Below are 12,613 nucleotides of genomic sequence, written 5' to 3'. Positions count from 1 at the left end.
TCTCTCTGCTCCACCTCTCTACCCCTGCTCCTGTCTCTCTTCTCTCCCTACGTCTTGACCTCTGCCTCTTTCTCACCGCACCATTGCCCTCCAAACCCCCTTCCTCCACCCCTGCCCCTTTGTCACCTCCAGACTCTCTGAAGACTCCCAGCCCTCGCTCCTCTCCAAACCCGTCAGCAGCCTGTTTCAGAACTGGCCCAAACCACCTCTGCCGCCACTCCCCACAGGAAGCGGGGTCCCCCCTTCAGCCGCCGCAGCTCCAGGGGCCACCTCACCCTCAGCCTCCTCCTCCACGTCTACCCGCCACCTCCAGGGTGTGGAGTTCGAGATGCGGCCGCCTCTGCTCCGCCGGGCCCCCAGCCCCTCACTGCTGCCCGCCTCGGAGCACAAGGTCAGCCCTGCGCCCAGGCCCTCGTCCCTGCCCATCCTGCCTTCCGGACCCCTGTATCCAGGCCTCTTTGACATCCGCAGCTCCCCAACTGGAGGGGCAGGAGGCTCAGCTGACCCTTTCGCCCCTGTCTTTGTGCCACCACACCCCGGGATGTCCGGGGGGCTTGGTGGAGCCTTGTCAGGGGCCTCCCGCTCCCTCTCACCAACCCGCCTGCTTTCGCTGCCCCCGGACAAGCCCTTCGGCGCTAAACCTCTGGGGTTCTGGACCAAGTTCGACGTGGCTGATTGGCTGGAGTGGCTGGGCTTGGCTGAGCACCGAGCACAGTTCCTGGACCACGAGATCGATGGCTCCCATCTGCCCGCCTTGACCAAGGAGGATTACGTCGATCTGGGTGTGACCAGGGTGGGCCACCGCATGAACATCGACCGGGCTCTCAAATTTTTCCTGGAGAGGTGATGGCTGGCCTGGACGGACCAGCCCGTCCACAGAACCCTTGAGCCTACTGGCCTCTTGACCTCTGACCCCTGACCGTCATTCTCTCCCCCTGGGCCAGGGACTCTGCTAGAACTGTGCCCTGCCCTCCTCTCCCAAGGCCGGAGGTCACCAGGTGGCCTGATCCTGGCCAGACATTTGCACCTCGCAGGAGGGGGCAGCTGACACAAGACTGTGTGTGAAGCAGGGAGCAGGGGGGAGGTGATGGAGGAGATCACAGAGGGGGATGGAGAAGGAGGGAAGGGTCGGTTCTGGGTAGGGGGAAACAGACAGAGCCATAGAGGGTCAGCCCTGAGCCTGATTGGATGGGGGTTGTCCCCGGCCGCAGGGGAAGGGGGTGCCCTCAGATTCCACCACCTGCCGCCCCTCTAACAACCCTTCCCCCCCCTCTCCAGGCCCCTGGGCTCTCCCTATGCACCTTCCCCTCTCCCCAGCACACACAGCAGCCACCGCCCCCACCCCCTGCCCCGGCCTCTTGCACGCTCCTTTGCACGCCTGCTTGCCTCTCCTGTCCCTGGGCTACAATTTTGCACAAATTTGCCCTCTCGCTGTCTTGCACACTCCGCCTTGGCTTCTGGCTCGCGAGGCCCTCTCAGCGCTCAAACACGCCCTGTTTCCCTAGCACACATTGCATTTCTTCTCCCACATTCCGTACCTTTACTGTCTCAAACTCTCGCCTGTGTACTCTTCCCTTGGTATCCTCTCTTACACACCTCACTCCTGAAAATCTCTAAACCCTTGCTGCAGACACACTTGGGACACCCTTTTCCCCACCCACTCACAAACTCTGTGCGCACATACTTACTTATTCTGTGGAACACACCTGCCTTTATTCAGCTCTTGCACACTTACTATCCCATGCACAGCTCCTGACACGCTTGCGCCCATCGTCTTTAAGCATTTCCCCTTCTTGTTCTCGAACCCCCACGTTCTGACTCTCCCCACCTCTCCCTCTCACGGTGACACTCCCACGCCCTTCCCTGCCCCTCCCCTCCTCACGCCATCTCTTCTTATCCCACATCTTGTACACCTGCCTCCCAGGAACTGCTTCTCTCTCAAATGCTCGTTCCCTTCCTCTTTGCCAGGCCCCCACTCCTGTGCACCCTTCTTTTCCAAATCTGTGTCCTGCTTCATTCTCAGCTCTTCTGTGAACTTTCTTGCACACTCAGCTCTTGCACACACGTCCTCCCTAGCACTTCCGCTGCTCTTGAAACCATGTTCCTTTTCTGACAATGTTCCTGCATACCATGGCTTTGCCGCACACTCATTCCTGCATTTCTCCTTGTTCTTATTGGCTCCTTGGTGACTGTTTCCATCTCCCTGGGGGGGGGGGGACTCGACTGTCTCTCTCCTTTTGCACACTTGTCTCCTTCCACACACTCTTGGGCTATACTGTCGTTTCTTTTCCTAGCATCCTTATTTTTTGTGCCTGTGGAGGAACAGCTCTTGCAGACATTCTTACCCTGCCTGTTTTCTCACCGCTTGGACACTCCTTTCTCCTGTCGAGTGAAGACCCTATGCACACTCCCCTCTTGCTCACCATGCCTCCACGCTTCCTCTTCTCCCTGCTCCAGTCTGTGACCCACATCCCCCCTCCTCACTCTTCCTGGTTCTTCCTGGACCGTCTCTCCATCCATTTTGCACGAAGATTCCCCCACCCCCACCCCTAACCTTTCCTTCTCTCCAAGAAACACCTTCTCCCTCCAGCATGGCTGTTCCTTCCTGCACGCTTCCCCCCTCCCTTTATTCCTGGGGCTTGGGAATTTTAAGCCACCCCTTCCCCTGGGAAGCCCCCTCTCCTACTGTGGGTAAAGGGGGGAGGGCATCGCCCTCAGGTCCCCCCCATGTTCAGCTGCCAAAGAAGGGAGCTCCCCCTCCTTTCCCCAAGCCCATTCCCCCTCTGCTGCCCCCTACCCCCGAGGGGGGGGCGCTCCGTCCATGGGGGGGAGGGTGCTTGCAGCCCTCTCCCCTCACCACGTCAGGGATCTGCGGGGAACCTTGTGGGAGGGTCGTGGGAGGGGGGAGGGGTGAAAGGAGGGGGGCAGAGGTCGCGCTGGGCCCCTACCCGCCCCCTCCCCCTTGTCGGATGCCCCCCATCCGCAGGGGGCCTGCGCGGCGCCCGTCTATCAAGGGCTTGTTCATTCTGGATGGGTGCCGCGGGGTTGGGGAGGGTGTGGGGGTGGGGGGGGGAGGAGAGGTCGGGGTGGGAGGGGGAAGGGACTGGATGGGGGCAGCGCGGGGCGGAGAGGATAAAGCAAAAAGAGGAACAATAACAAAAGAAAATACAAAAACAAAAAAAAAAAACAAAAAAAAAAAACCCTAGAACACATAAAAAAAAATCCAGAAAAAAAACAACCTGAAATAAAAGCCCGAGAATTGTCTTCCAAGGGGGGGTGGGAGGAGAAAAGAGGAGGGGGGCGGATGAAGACGTCTGGTTCTCTCTGAGACAGGGATCGGCATGGGTTGAAAGCGCCGGCGCCCGGGTCTTCCCTCTCGCGAGCCTCGGTTCATCTTTCAAGGGATTTGGGACCCAGGCGTCCATTTGCAGGGACTGGGGGAAGATGAGGGAGGCGGGATTATATTGTGGGGGCTCATCCCTACCCCCCATCACCTCCCTCCCCCTGACTCCCCACCAAGATTTTGCAGAGAGAAATGGCTTTTGTACCAGGTCATTCTTTATAATTAAACTCACAGTATCCACCCCCTCGAGCCGGCCCCGCCTCCTTCCTGGGGAGGCAACGCCCCCTTCCCTCCGGGGTTCCGGGTGGGTAGCCCGAGCCAGCTGGGCGGTGTACAGGCGCAGCCGGGCCCCGCCCCCTAAGTGTTAGTCTTCCTCGGTCGGCTCCGCCCCCAGGGCCTCGAGCATGCGCCGCCGGACAAGGGAGCGGCGCAGGTGCAGGCGGTAATCCGCCACCAGCCGCTCGTCGTGGCGCACCAGCGGGTGTGCGTTCCCGCGGAGGCGGATGCCGCAGCGCAGCAGGCGCGAGCGAGTCTGGAAGTCCGTGACCGTGATGAGCCACCTGTGAGGGGGCGGGGCCGAGAGGGCAGGGCCGGGGCGGTGACCGAAGCGAATCGCTGGTGGTCCCCGCCCCGCCCTTGATTGTCGGAGGGTCTCTGCCTGGTCCATGTTCGTTTACCCACTCCGGTTGCTCAACTCGTCGCTCTGTCCCTAAGCCCCTCTGCAGCCCTGCCCTCTCGCTGAGGTCAACCCGTACTTCGATCCTTAACGCGGGTGATTCTAGGTCCGGTCTTCTCTCAGCCTGGTCCTGTTCCCCTAATTGTGGTCTGTCGAGGCTCCATCTCTTCACACCGCCGCTCCAGGGCTGGGCCCTTCAGTGTGTCTCTCAGGCCCGTGCCCTGATTTAGGTTTCTCCCGGCCTCGCCCCCAACTACACACTCCTGGCCGCTGGCCCTCCAGAGCTCTCCTGGTCCCACCCCCTCAATGTGCTGGGTCCAGGCTCCGACCCCACACCTCGGTTTTAATTCTGTCCAGGTCGCTCAAAGTCCGTTTCCTCACTCCAGATCCCGCCTTCTCTCTGATCTCACCTGGCCCTGCCCCCTCACCGCGCTCGCTCTCGGCTGGAGCCCCTTCCCGGTTCACTCCACTTCACTCTCAGCCGGGTCGTCCGGCCCTTGCACCAACCAGGTCCCTCTCCAGACCACACCGCTTTCCTTTCCCGGCCCCGCCCACTCAGCGCCTTGGCTCCGGCTCCGCCCCTCTCCCCCGCGCTCTCTGGGCCACACTCCTCACCTCCCCCCGCTCCTGGCCCAGCCTCTCCTGTTCCCTCTTGGCCCCGACCCCGCCGCAGGCTCACCTGTCCCGGCGCCCCGCAGTCCCACAGATGACATTCATATTTTCAAAGCGGATGCTGCTCACGCGCCCGCTCTCCATGGCGCCGGGTAACTCGGCCTCCAGAGCCTCCAGCACCTCCAGGTGGGTAAGGTCCTCCTCTGGCTGGAGGAGTCAAGAGAGAGAGCCTCAGCATGTGACACTAAGGTTCAGTCCAGGTTCCCAAGTCCCCACCTTAGACCCACTTGCAGGACCTGCCAGAATCCCAGGTGGCATTTGAGAGGCAAGGTTCACACTCGATCTCAGGATCCTATCGCTCTAGTCAAAGCGGGGAAAACAGGTATCTCTGAGGTAGAAAAGCATCTATCTGTCATTCTAGGTCATTCTGCAAAAAATCGCTTCTCACCAAGCCGATTTGCCAGTGAGCAGTTGGCTTACATGATTCGCCAATTTGGCCAATTTTACCAAGCTACCAAAAACTTTTCCAGCAACCTGCACTGGATGGCAGGCTTTGAGCAGCTCTTGAAGATCCCGCAAGGCTTAAAGTTGCACACTTTTCCTTTTATGTTCCTATTAAGGAATGTTCAGTTGTAAATAATAATAATAATAATAAGGATCATCAAGAATGAGTTCTTGTCATTCAGAAACATTGACCACTAACCACATTTTCAGCATGAGATTACCATGTGGAAGGTGATATACCATGGTCATAACATATAAAATTGCTGATGAACTAGGATGAAATCATGAAATTGGTCACCTCCAGGAAGGCAAGCTGTGGCTGTGGGGGCGGGGAGGAGGGGGGCGGTCCCCTGTTCAGAGCCACAAAGAAGAGGAGGGATGGGCTGCGAATTGGTTCCTGTAACAAGGACAACAATCTCTGTGTTGGGCTAAAGTCACACAGATCAGCTGAGGGAGTACATCTGAGGCCTGTACCTGGCACGTGGAAGCATCCCATTAAGGCGCTTTTAATTTACTCCGAGAACCTAGTAGATGCCTCCTCTGACTGACGGTAGAGATTACCAACAGATTGTACACTGAATGACCAGTTCACGGAATCTGCCCAAAATGGGCTTTATCCTGAGTCTTTGCTATATTTGCAAACTTTACAGAATTTCATGGTAGACAAATTAACAGGACTCCCTGTGTCCGCAGTCTCCCTGCTCTCTACCTTTCAATCTCTGCCCTTCTCTGCCCCTCTTTCTCCCCCTCTCTCTGCCTCTCTGGGATCAGCAGCGATCAAAGTGACGATTGATCCTTTGACGAATTCATAATCAATTTTTAGCAACCTAAAACCTGGTGCCAAGCCCACGGCTGGTAAGCCGCAGAGCCTGGATGTAAACCCTGTCCACCTCATTTCTGAGCCGGTTCCCTTCCTAGCCTCCCACCCAAATTGTGCAGAAGCTCGTGGTCTGGGGTCACAGGGAGGCGCAGGGGGGCCACTCACTGAGGTCTCCATGCACAGACAGAGAGGCTGGGCAGCGGGCGGTGTGGGGAACTTCCGGATGCACGGGAGCTCTCGGTCCAGCGCCTCATATTCTGCAATGACCTGACGTAGGTACTGCTTCCTGGGGAGAGAGCGAGCGGGCAGGGCCCTCCGAGGTCAGGGGTCGCCGTCATCGCACTCGGGGGGAGGGGGGAGCTGAGATCAGAAGTCATGGGGCCAGGGGCCACTCACGAGGATTTGACAGGTCTGCCTGGGCTCCGGGCTTGTATCTTCTCTGGGGTCTCTAGGTCCACAAGGAGGGCTCCTGGGAATGAAGAACTCAGTGTCAGCTGCCCTGAGCAGTCCTCAGACATTATTCGGCCTAAATGGGCATCCCGAAGTGTTGTCCATGCCACTCCCGAATAGCTCTTACACCAGTCACTAAGCTATTGCCTCTCAGCCCCGAACAACTCCCTTCTGCACCCACTCTGTGATCCCAGGGCAGGGGACCCTACCAACCCGGGTTCTGTCCCCACAGCTGGGTTCCTGTTAGGCTCTGCCTGAAGGGGGCGCTAGAGAGAGATGGCAAGGCAGGAGGAAGAGGAAGGGACTTGCCTCGCTTTGCTTCCTATTCCAGTCACCCCAGCCCTGCAGCAGCCTTTGAATCCAGTGGGTGGTTTTCCCAACACTCTCAGAACCAACCTCCTGATTCCAACTAGGCTGATAAAAGCTGCCAAATCTGAGGTGTTCTAGGCAACTCCTCCATCCACTAACAGGTCTCACTTATGGCCAACTGCTAGTTGTCCCACATAATCCATTTTTCCCCTCCTCTACAGTCTTGGAGTCTGATCCAGCACACAGCCAGCCACCGGGCTAGAGATAACATCCCTTGCAGCTGTGTGGCCATGTGACCGAGTTCTCACCAACAGTGTTAGGGGAGTGAAGGGTGCAACTTTGGAGTCATTTGTTTAAAAGAAGATGGCTTGTCTTTGACTTGTTGCCCCTTCCCTTGTACTGGGATGTGGATGTAGCAATGAGCCAGCTTCAGCCTTGCTAGAGCAACAGTATGGAGGGAATCCGGGTCCCTGAGTCATCTCATGGGGCTGAGATGTCCCACCAATTCAGACCACCTGCCTCCTGTCACATGAGAGAAATACACTCTCTTCTTCATGCCACTGTGTTTGCGGGTGTCTCTTTGTTACAGCAGATGAACAAAGAGGAAAGCAGCCATTGACAGCCAGGGCTCTTTATATCGGACATAAACAATTTCACAGAACACCCACATCAGCCAAGGCCACTCTGTGACCATGACAGACCAAGATAAAAATAAGAGTGGAGTCATGTCTCAACACCACACACCACGAACACTGTCCAAACCACAAAATGACCAAACATCCTCCTCTTGGTTCAGAGCCGATGCTGCTTCTTCCCCACCCACAACGTTCGCTCCATTCATCCCTCCTGCATCATAGACTTGCCTCCCCTTCCTGCCAGCATCCGATCCAGAGCAAAGCCTGCTTCCCTGAATCCTCCCAAAGTCACCTAACCCAGCAGCTCCCATAATGATAAGTCCTCCCTAACACCCTCCGACTGAGACATGCCATGTGTTACGGACTCCCTCGGTACAAGTCAATAAACTCAGGGGTGTGCTGGTAAATGTTTAATTAATATCACTCTGTCTCTCTCTCTCTCTCTCTCACACACACACACACACACACACACACAGATTGTAGCATTTGCCAGTTTTCCTACTGTCAGTACTCCCACCATGACCAATTTCATGCTCCCCACAGTTTTAACAACCAGCTTGCAAAATTTAACAATCGGCTCTTGTGAGCAGATACAGGCTGTCTCCTGCACACAGCTATGTCACAACTAAGCTCCTGGCGGCCTTTGACCCAGCTTGTACCATAGTAAGTCCCCTGCTTTGGTCCCCGTCCTCCCACCTCCCATATGTTTCCACAGGGCATCTGGGGTGATCATTCCATCACAGCGCCCCACGTTTGCAAACCACCAGTGGCTTCGTCTTGCCTTCAGGATACAGTCCTCTCTGGGGTGGGGACTCGCTCCTCAGTGTGTGATCTGGGGAGCAGTACCTTATTTGAAACACAGCATTTCAATTTGAGGGAACTGGTATAACAGGAGTATTCTATGCTTCACAGTGTTTGGGTGAGATGAATCTAGGCATTTGTCAAAACCGACTGAAATATATTTAAGATCTCTTTGTTTTATGTATGCAAATTGGAAAATAAATTGAAACAAAAAAAGAAAGAATCACAGCATTTCGGGGTCCACCCCAGCCCTACGGGATCAGAATCTGCATTTTAACAAGATCCCCTTTGAGAAGCACCTGCCCTGCGTGTGGTCGCCCCTGTTGACTTCTCTGATAACTTTCTTCCAGCTCTACTGGCTTCCCCTACATCCTTCCAACACAATAACCTCCTCAAACCTGCCCACATAACAATAATAATAACTGTATGTTTACAATCCCTTTTTAAAAGCACTTGGGGCTCCTGGCTGACAGTTGCGTGCAATTCTTGATCTCGGGGTTGTGAGTTCAAGCCTCACGCTGGGTGTAGAGCTTACTTTAAAAATAAAATAAAATAAAAAGCCAATCACTTTCAAAGGTGTTTTCCATTGCATCCTCACAACAACTTTCTGAAATAGTGCAGTTTAACAAATGATGAAACGGAAGCATAGAGAGATTATGTGACTTGCCCAAGGTCATGCAGCCTTAAGTGATAGAATTAGGATGAAAATCTAGGCATCTGGATCCAGACTCTGTGCTCTCAATCTCCCTAGTCGGCTGCCTCTCACCCCACTCTTGTCTAGACCAACTGCCCTGCCCTCCAAGAGCTCCCAGTCCGGTGGGGGAAGCAGTCACTGTAAAGGGCAATAGAAGCTACGGTGGATGTGTCACGAGGTGAAGGCAAAGCCTAGCCTAGGGGCAATCAGGGAAGGCTCCTTGGAGGAGGTAATGTCCACAGTGAGACCCAGAGAATAAGGAGGAGTTTGCCAAATAAAGAAATGGCCGGGTGGTGGTGCCTGGATGGCTCAGTCAGTTGAGCATCTAACTTTTGATCTCAGCTCAGGTCTTGATCTCAGGGTCGTGAGTTCAAGCCCCACACTGGGCTCCACGCTGGGCGTGGAGCCTACTTTAAAAAAAAAAAAGAAGGAAGAAAAAGAAATGGCAGGGAAAAGGATGTTTATGCCGAGGGACCACCAGGGACTAAGGTCTTTAAGCAAAGAGAATATGGTCATCTGCAACAATTTCTCAGAATTCCCTTCAGCCCCAAGACTAAGGCACGATTATTGCATTTGTAGGTTATTAATTATTTGTGAGATGGTGTGTTTCATGTCCGCCCTCCTTGCATGGGAACAGACTGGATCATTTCATTCATCGGGCACCACCGGCAAAACACTGGGGACCCATGGGCTTTCTGATGGCTGACGCCAAAGTTCGCACCCTGGTAAGTTAAAAATGTTACTGGTTCGAAAGTACCACAAAGCCAGCCACAAAACTGAAATACTGATCTACAAAACTGGCCAACTCAGTTCCACTCAACTTTTCTGGATCTCTACATAAATTATATTTATCAGATGGGTGCCTCAGTCTAGTTTAGGGATGATGTGGGGCAGAGATCTGCAAAAGGAAGAAGTCTTCAAAGACTCTAAAAAGAGACCTGAGAACAGGGGCGCCTGGGTGGCTCAGCTGGTTAAGTGTCTGCCTTTGGCTCGGGTCATGATCCCGGGGTCCCAGGATGGAGCCTCTCTGCTCAGTGGGGAGCCTGCTTCTCCCTCTCCTCCCTGCTTCTCCCTCTCCTCTCTGCTTCTCCCTCTCCCTGCTCCTGCTCTCTCTCTCTCACTATCTCTGTCTCTTTCAAATAAATAAATAAAAAGAAAATCTTAAAAAAAAATAAAAAATAAGAGACCCAAGGACAGAAACGGTGTCTGTTTTGCCACAAGGTCATTTTGCTATACCTGACATAGCACCCCGCACAGAGTAGGTGCTTGTAGCAGACATCGAGAAAGGATACCCACTCAGCCATTCCCATTCCCTTCTTCCCCCATTTGAGGAGGGTCCATTCCTCACCATGCAACTCAGGGGAGGCTCACCAATCTCCTCTCCTCAAAGGTATTCCATGCAGTTTAAACCAGTGCCTTCCAACTCTTATTGTTCATTGCAATCACCTGACAAGCATTCATAACTATAGATGCAAGGACCCAAATCCTAGAGATTCTGGTTAAATTGGATCTGAAGTAAGGTTGGGTATAGATTATTTTTAATCCTTTCACTTGATGTGTAGCCAGAGTTGAGGACCGCTGACGAAAATAATCATGATTATCTTCTTTTTGCCAGGGGTTGAGACAAGAGTGAGTGGGTGACTGAGTGCTGGCCAATAAGATGTTAGGAGAGATCATTTAGGGGTTCTGAAGACGAAGACCTCTGCAAGTGATGCCTGGGACTGTGGCAGCCATTTTGTGGTAAGCAAGCTGGTGTGCAAAGGAGACACATCCCAGGCCAAAAGGCAGCGAAATAAAAGCTGGGTCCTCAATGACATCATTGAGCTGCTGACTCAACCAAACCCAAACCACGCCCCACTTCTGGGCTTCTTTTTGGGTGATAATCGTTCTCCTATTCTTTATACAACACTAAGTCCAATTTCTATTACATGCTAGCCAAATGCATCCTCACCAAGATGCTACGCAATAAATGTTGATTGAGTAAATGAATGAATGAATGAATGAATGACCCTACTAACGTACAGTGCAGGTAGGGAGCCCTGGAACATGAGGTGGCAGACCACACGGGGTCTGAGGCTGAGGGGTGGGACTCTATCCTGGAAGTGATGGAGGAGGAAGGAGGGTGTGAGCAGAGGAGAGACAGAGTCAGCGTTGGTGGTCAGAAGACCCCTCAGGAGCCAAGTGAGGAATGGGCTTGAGGAGAAAAACTGGACCGGGAGTTAGGGAGAGAAAGCATCCACGTGGAAGAGGCCAAGACCCGAGCTGGGGCTGTGGGGATGGAGAGACAGGCGGAGGACAAAGGGAGTGGGCAGGAAGATGGGGTTGATGGCTGTGGGAGGAAATGGGAGGGGAGGGCCAGTACCTGCGGTCTAGCCCGGTGATCAGGTTCGTAATGGGACCATTGAAGATGGGAAGCGGGGAGGAGGAGTGGCTTTGGGGGAAGCTGTGGAGCTCAGTGTGGGAGAAAAGGAGAGTGTGAGGGACCAGGGCAGAGCGCCTAGGGAGACAATAGCCTCGGAAGAGTTGTGAAGGCCCCAGAGGCTCATGGGAAATGTAGTTCTTGGTCCAGACCACGGGCCAAGGAACTGCAAAGGCTCGTGAGAAATACAGTTTGAGGTCCAAAGGGTGCTGCCCAGGAATATGGTCAACGTCAGAGTCTGGGGTGGCTTTCTGGTAGGCCAGGGACTAGCTTAAGGCCATACTGCAAGCCAGGGTTACCACACTGGGCATGAATGTAGCGCCCCCGCCCCCCCACACACACTGCTTAATACCTGCCTCCCTGAGCATGCCGGGGTTGCCGATGGTGGAGGAGCACAGGGTCTCCACCTCTTGTTGCATCCTGGGAAGGTGGGTGGGGGATGTCTCAGGAGGAGGGGGAGAAGAGCCCTGACTGGGCCACCCACCCCAGCTCCTTCTCCCTGCTGCTGTCTCCTCCTCCTCTTTGAAGCCCCAGGGGTAAAATAAGGAAGAACTGGAAGGTTGAGACCACATAGGAATCCGGGTTCCCCTAACCTCTGGGAACCCAGTGAGTTCCAGTTCCTCTGTGCCCCGATTCCTTCTTTGACTCTTTCCTGCTTCTTCCCCCGTCTCCCCCTGTCTCCTCAACTCTCTGCCTCTCCCTCTCTCCTCCTTCTCTCCCCATCTCTCTGCCCCCCTCCCCCTCTCTCCCCATCTCTTCCCCCTGATTTCTCCCCATCTCTCCTCCACTCTTTCCCTTGATTTCTCTGCCCTCTTCCTCCCCATTGCTCTTCCCCTCTCCCCCTCCATCCCCCCAGTCTCCTTCTCCCCTAGTTTCCCCAACAGTTCCCCAGCGGTCGGCCCCTCCCTCTCTTCATAGCATTCTGCCTCTCTCCAAGCCTACCACCCTCTCTCTGTCTCCCTGCTTCTCTCCCCACCTCTCCCCGGTCTCCTTTTCCCATCTTTCTCCTCCTCTCCTCTCTCATAACTGGCTCCCCTGCCCTCTGTCATCCCCTTTCGCGTCCCACTTGCCCTCGGCTCATCCCTGTCTCACGCAGGAACTGGTTAGACACAGGCTAGATTCAAACAGAAACTGGATTCTGTATGGGGGAGGGAAAGGTGGGCAGGGGGCCTGGTTGCCATGGTACCTCCAGAGGGAGGGGGAGGGGCCGGGGCCTCCAGCTCCTGGGTCTGAGGGAGGAGGGAGCTGGGATCCTGGACCTCTGGGTCTAAGGGAGGAGTGAATGGGAGACTGGATTTCTGGATCCAGAGGTGGATGTGGATGGTCTGGGGGCTCCTGGGCCCAAGGGCA

The 12,613-nt window shown here is 54.8% G+C and overlaps 2 protein-coding genes across 5 annotated transcripts in view; one reads left to right on the top strand and one right to left on the bottom strand.

Annotated features, from left to right (window-relative positions):
• The window catches only part of SHANK1 (SH3 and multiple ankyrin repeat domains 1), a 41,031-nt gene extending 40,184 nt beyond the window's left edge, over positions 1-847 (top strand). For all 3 annotated transcript variants that reach the window (XM_028091465.2, XM_088027213.1, XM_088027212.1), the window contains one exon: positions 133-847. In XM_028091465.2, coding sequence (XP_027947266.2) covers positions 133-847 — 715 coding nt within the window. The remainder of the gene's footprint in view (positions 1-132) is intronic.
• Positions 848-3,707: 2,860 nt separating this feature from the next.
• Positions 3,708-12,287, bottom strand: CUNH19orf81 (chromosome unknown C19orf81 homolog). 2 transcript variants are annotated; one of them, XM_088027211.1, is made up of 6 exons: positions 12,240-12,287; positions 11,620-11,683; positions 6,352-6,424; positions 6,121-6,241; positions 4,699-4,838; positions 3,708-3,903 (listed from the first exon to the last, which is right to left on the bottom strand). In XM_088027211.1, the coding sequence occupies exons 1-6, from the start codon at positions 12,285-12,287 to the stop codon at positions 3,708-3,710; spliced, it is 642 nt and encodes a 213-aa protein (XP_087883337.1). The 2 variants fall into 2 exon arrangements, with proteins under 2 accessions (XP_087883337.1, XP_027947235.2); XM_028091434.2 differs by lacking the exon at positions 12,240-12,287 and having other exon boundaries at positions 11,616-11,835.
• Positions 12,288-12,613: the final 326 nt, after the last annotated feature.

This window comes from Eumetopias jubatus, unplaced genomic scaffold (genome assembly GCF_037043125.1).
Source record: "Eumetopias jubatus isolate StellerSeaLion01/CBP00866 unplaced genomic scaffold, mEumJub1_p1.0 scaffold_10, whole genome shotgun sequence".
NCBI lineage: Eukaryota > Metazoa > Chordata > Mammalia > Carnivora > Otariidae > Eumetopias > Eumetopias jubatus.
This window is presented reverse-complemented; position numbering and strand designations above follow the sequence as displayed.

Bases quoted from the DNA above. Each gene is read 5' to 3' on its own strand.
- CUNH19orf81 (XM_028091434.2), bottom strand. From the start codon at position 11,835: ATGTGGTCTCAACCTTCCAGTTCTTCCTTATTTTACCCCTGGGGCTTC. The intron at 6,425-11,615 runs GTATTAAGCAGT...CTTCATTCCCAG, and splicing joins CGGCATGCTCAGGGAGGCAG to GAGCCCTCCTTGTGGACCTA. The intron at 3,904-4,698 runs GTGAGCCTGCGG...GCCCCCTCACAG, and splicing joins ACTGCGGGGCGCCGGGACAG to GTGGCTCATCACGGTCACGG.